The sequence below is a fragment of the Littorina saxatilis genome, linkage group LG6 (genome assembly GCF_037325665.1).
Source record: "Littorina saxatilis isolate snail1 linkage group LG6, US_GU_Lsax_2.0, whole genome shotgun sequence".
NCBI classification, from domain to species: domain Eukaryota; kingdom Metazoa; phylum Mollusca; class Gastropoda; order Littorinimorpha; family Littorinidae; genus Littorina; species Littorina saxatilis.
The window spans coordinates 55597838-55602249 of record NC_090250.1 but is presented as its reverse complement, the minus strand read 5'-3'; the positions used below and the strand labels follow the sequence as shown (position 1 = coordinate 55602249).

Genomic DNA, 4412 nt, shown 5'->3' with positions numbered 1-4412 from the left:
TGTATGAATGTACGTATTTGATGTGTCACTGTGGCATAGATATATAGTCTCTCTCTCTCTTTGTGTGTATGTCTGTCTCGCTCTCTCTCTCACACACACACACAAACACACACACACAAACACACACACACACACACACACACACACACACACACACACACACACTAACCTAATACACTGGCACATTCGCATATCACTGATATGGCACCAGATATAACTATTTTGTATCTTTTGACAAAAGCATTTTCGGATCGCCTAGCCTGCTTTGCGCTTTTTGCCTGCGACTATGTAATGTCCAATCAGAATTTGGTTGAGGGGGGCAAATATCCCATCGTCTTTTTCTTCCAGGCTAAACCATGAAGAGGGAGCGATATATAATTTATGGAAAAAAGTCGCATGAGTTTTCACTCGCTGAAGTTCAATTCCTTCCTTCCTTCTGCGTTCATGGGCTGAAACTCCCACGTTTTTACCCCGCCATTTAGGCAGCCATATGCCGCTTTCGGGGGAGCTGAAGTTCAATGACTTCCATGGTGTAAGACTGTGTGGGACCACCTCAAAGTGATACTCGCTGACTGACAACACGTTTCACAGCCACAACTTGTCTCATCATTAAAGTAAAGAGGCAATTGCACGGCTGGCTGAGAGTTACACACACACACTTTTGCTGCATCCATAACTCTGGCAGTATGTTGGCAGCGTGTGTATGATGTATCATTTCCTTGAACGTTTTCCGCCGTCTGATAAAAAAATATTTTGTTTCATTGGAATTTCTGTGCTCCGAGACTATTCCGACTTTTTTCTTCATGAAAAAACCCCCACACGTGTGAGTGAGTGGGGTTGGGTACGCCCCTCCCCTCCCCCCATCACTATTTTTTCTTTAATGTTGTCAGTGAGGTTGATACTAAATAACAAGAAAATTGGTTGATTAAAATCATATCTGTAAATCTGGTCGTTTTTGTTAATGTGACTCAGTACGCATATCCATGCCAACAACCCTTATTTTATATACATTTTTCAATTATATATTCAGCGAACTACTGCTTATTTGCCATTGGATTACAGTTTACAATGTACTATGTATATTCTTTTTGTATGCGCTATAACCACCTTCATCTTTCATTTGTACCTACCATTCTTTCGTCCCACCTCCACCCTCCCCCTCTTCCTCCTGCTAGCTTTTTCCTGTTCTTTTTGGTTTGCTTCAACTATGCTGTTGACCTAGATAGTTCCATAGTTTATAAGTAATGTTTGTCCGACATCATATTTTTGTTAATTTGTAACCACGTAGGGCGCGTAATATAAGCGTTCGCTTGAGTTCGTGTCCCTATTGTTTATCGTTGTATTGTTGTACCATGTTTGATTTAATAAAACATTGTTTAAACCAAAATCAACATGGCCGAAGCAATGTTTTCATAAAAGAAGCGGCACGGTATTGTACGGGCACATGTTGAATTTGGGTTACATGTGTTGCAGAGTATTTGAACATCCGTAGGCATAAAAGCATGCAAAGAAGAGTGATAGGTCCCTGTTGTGAATATAATCAAGTGGATAAATTGATTACTTATGTTTCATGAGAACGGCAAGCAACGACACATGTTCACCGCCCTCAGCTAATTGAAGAAAGAGGGCGGTCATCAATAAATAGTAGAGCATAGTGCAATTTCATGTTGGCATCTTCTCCACTGAAAGCTATAACCCAAAGACTGAAGACCAAAGTGCTTTACCCCACTTTTGACCCGAATCATCCCCTCCTCCTGCTAGGTACACGTGCACTCAAGTTAACCTCTGCTTTGACCTGTGTGCCAGGAGTCGGATGGGAGAGAGAGAGAGAGAGAGAGAGAGAGAGAGAGAGAGAGAGAGAGAGAGAGAGAGAGAGAGAGAGAGAGAGAGAGAGAGAGAGAGACACACACACACACACACACACACACATATAAACAGAGACAGACATAGAACGGACAGAAGCGGAGAGACTCAGAGGGGGACACAGACAAAAACACACATACACTGATACAGAGAGAGAGAGAGAGAGAGAGAGAGAGAGAGAGAGAGAGAGAGAGAGAGAGAGAGAGAGAGAGAGAGAGAGAGAGAGAGAGAGACTGGGTTTAACGTCCTCTTAGACCAACTGGTTTATATTGGGACAGGTATTGGTAATACGCTGAAGATATGGTGTGATACTTTGATTCGAACAGGCCCGCTGTGGCTGTCTTCTTCGACACACCAGCATTGGGTTTGTCTTGTCAAAGTTTCGAAATACGATCATGATAATCGGAGACGAGAGATGATGCATGCGTGTCTTTCGTGTTTTCCAAGCCCTGCGACTTTCGCTGTGAACTTGGGATCTTTTTCGTGCGCATGGTCGCCCCACACCCCTCCTCCCCTCAGTCGCCCCACACCCCTCCTCCCCTCAGTCGCCCCTCAGTCGCCCCACACCCCTCCTCCCCTCAGTCGCCCCACACCCCTCCTCCCCTCAGTCGCCCCTCAGTCGCCCCTCGGTCGCCCCACACCCCTCCTCCCCTCAGTCGCCCCTCGGTCGCCCCACACCCCTCCTCCCCTCAGTCGCCTCACACCCCTCCTCCCCTCAGTCGCCCATCAGTCGCCCCTCGGTCGCCCCACACCCCTCCTCCCCTCAGTCGCCTCACACCCCTCCTCCCCTCAATCGCCCCTCAGTCGCCCCTCGGTCGCCCCACACCCCTCCTCCCCTCAGTCGCCTCACACCCCTCCTCCCCTCAGTCGCACCACCCTCGCCCCTACCGTGCCGTGCGTGGAACATAAGTCAGCAACTCTGTCCCCTGAGAAGGACGGCAACAGATATGTAATTATCGATAGCACGTTTTTGGTTGAAACAAAACTGTATTCATTTTAATAGTGTGCCATATGTCTAATATTTGGCATTGAGGGTCCGCACTAACTACGCTTTTCTCCATTGCATAGAAATCAACCGAACTTTACTCTCATACAAAATTCGGCCCATAATCTAGCAAGCTTTAGAGTGTCTTCCCTCGGTGCTGCAGAATAGGGAAACCCCCAACCCCACCCACATCAACACCCACACCCCACCCACATCAACACCCACACCCCCCACATCAACACCCACACCCCACCCACATCAACCCCCGCACCCCACCCACATCAACACCCGCACCCCACCCACATCAACACCCACACCCCACCCACATCAACACCCACACCCAACCCACATCAACACCCACACCCCACCCACATCAACACCCACACCCAACCCACATCAACACCCACACCCCACCCACATCAACACCCACACCCCACCCACATCCCACCCACATCAACACCCCACCCACATCAACACCCACACCCCACCCACATCCACACCCCACCCACATCAACACCCACACCCCACCCACATCAACACCAACCCCCACCCACATCAACACCCACACCCCCCACATCAACACCCACACCCCACCCACATCAACACCCACACCCCACCTACATCAACACCCACACCCCACCCACATCAACACCCACACCACACCCACATCAACACCCACACCCCACCCACATCAACACCCACACCCCACCCACATCAACATCCACACCCCACCCACATCAACACCCACACCCCACCCACATCAACACCCACACCACACCCACATCAACATCCACACCCCACCCACATCAACACCCACACCCCACCCACATCAACACCCACACCCCACCCACATCAACACCCACACCCCACCCACATCAACACCCACACTCCACCCACATCAACACCCACCCCCACCCACATCAACACCCCACCTACATCAACACCCACACCCCACCCACATCAACACCCACCCCCCACCCACATCAACACCCACACCCCACCCACATAAACACCCACCCCACCCACATCAACACCCCACCCACATCAACACCCACACCCCACCTACATCAACACCCACACCCCCACCCACATCAACACCCCACTCACATCAACACCCACACCCCACCTACATCAACACCCACACCCCACCCACATCAACACCCACCCCCACCCACATCAACACCCACACCCCACCCACATAAACACCCACCCCACCCACATCAACACCCCACCCACATCAACACCCACACCCCACCTACATCAACACCCACACCCCCACCCACATCAACACCCCACCCACATCCACACCCCACCCACATCAACACCCACACCCCCACCCACATCAACACCCCACCCACATCAACACCCACACCCCACCCACATCAACATCAACACCCACACCCCACCCACATTAACAACCACACCCCACCCACATCAACACCCACACCCCACCCACATCAACACCCACACCCACCCAGACTGCAGCAGGTCGCAGAGCATACTGCCCTACGTTTCTTGGCGCGAACACCTTCGCTGATCGTTTTCTTTGCTTGGGAAACCAAAT

At 50.7% G+C, this 4412-nt stretch overlaps 1 protein-coding gene across 1 annotated transcript; it reads left to right on the top strand.

Moving 5' to 3' along the window:
• Nucleotides 1-2352: 2352 nt before the first annotated feature.
• Nucleotides 2353-3857, top strand: LOC138968056 (uncharacterized). Its single transcript, XM_070340620.1, has 2 exons — nt 2353-2757; nt 3012-3857. Exons 1-2 carry the CDS (start codon nt 2353-2355, stop codon nt 3855-3857), a joined length of 1251 nt encoding a protein of 416 aa, XP_070196721.1.
• The last annotated feature ends 555 nt before the right edge of the window (nt 3858-4412 follow it).

Coding starts and splice junctions, on each gene's coding strand:
- LOC138968056 (XM_070340620.1), top strand. CDS start 2,353: ATGGTCGCCCCACACCCCTCCTCCCCTCAGTCGCCCCACACCCCTCCT. Junction 2,758..3,011: donor ACCCTCGCCCCTACCGTGCC/GTGCGTGGAACA, acceptor TCGGTGCTGCAG/AATAGGGAAACCCCCAACCC.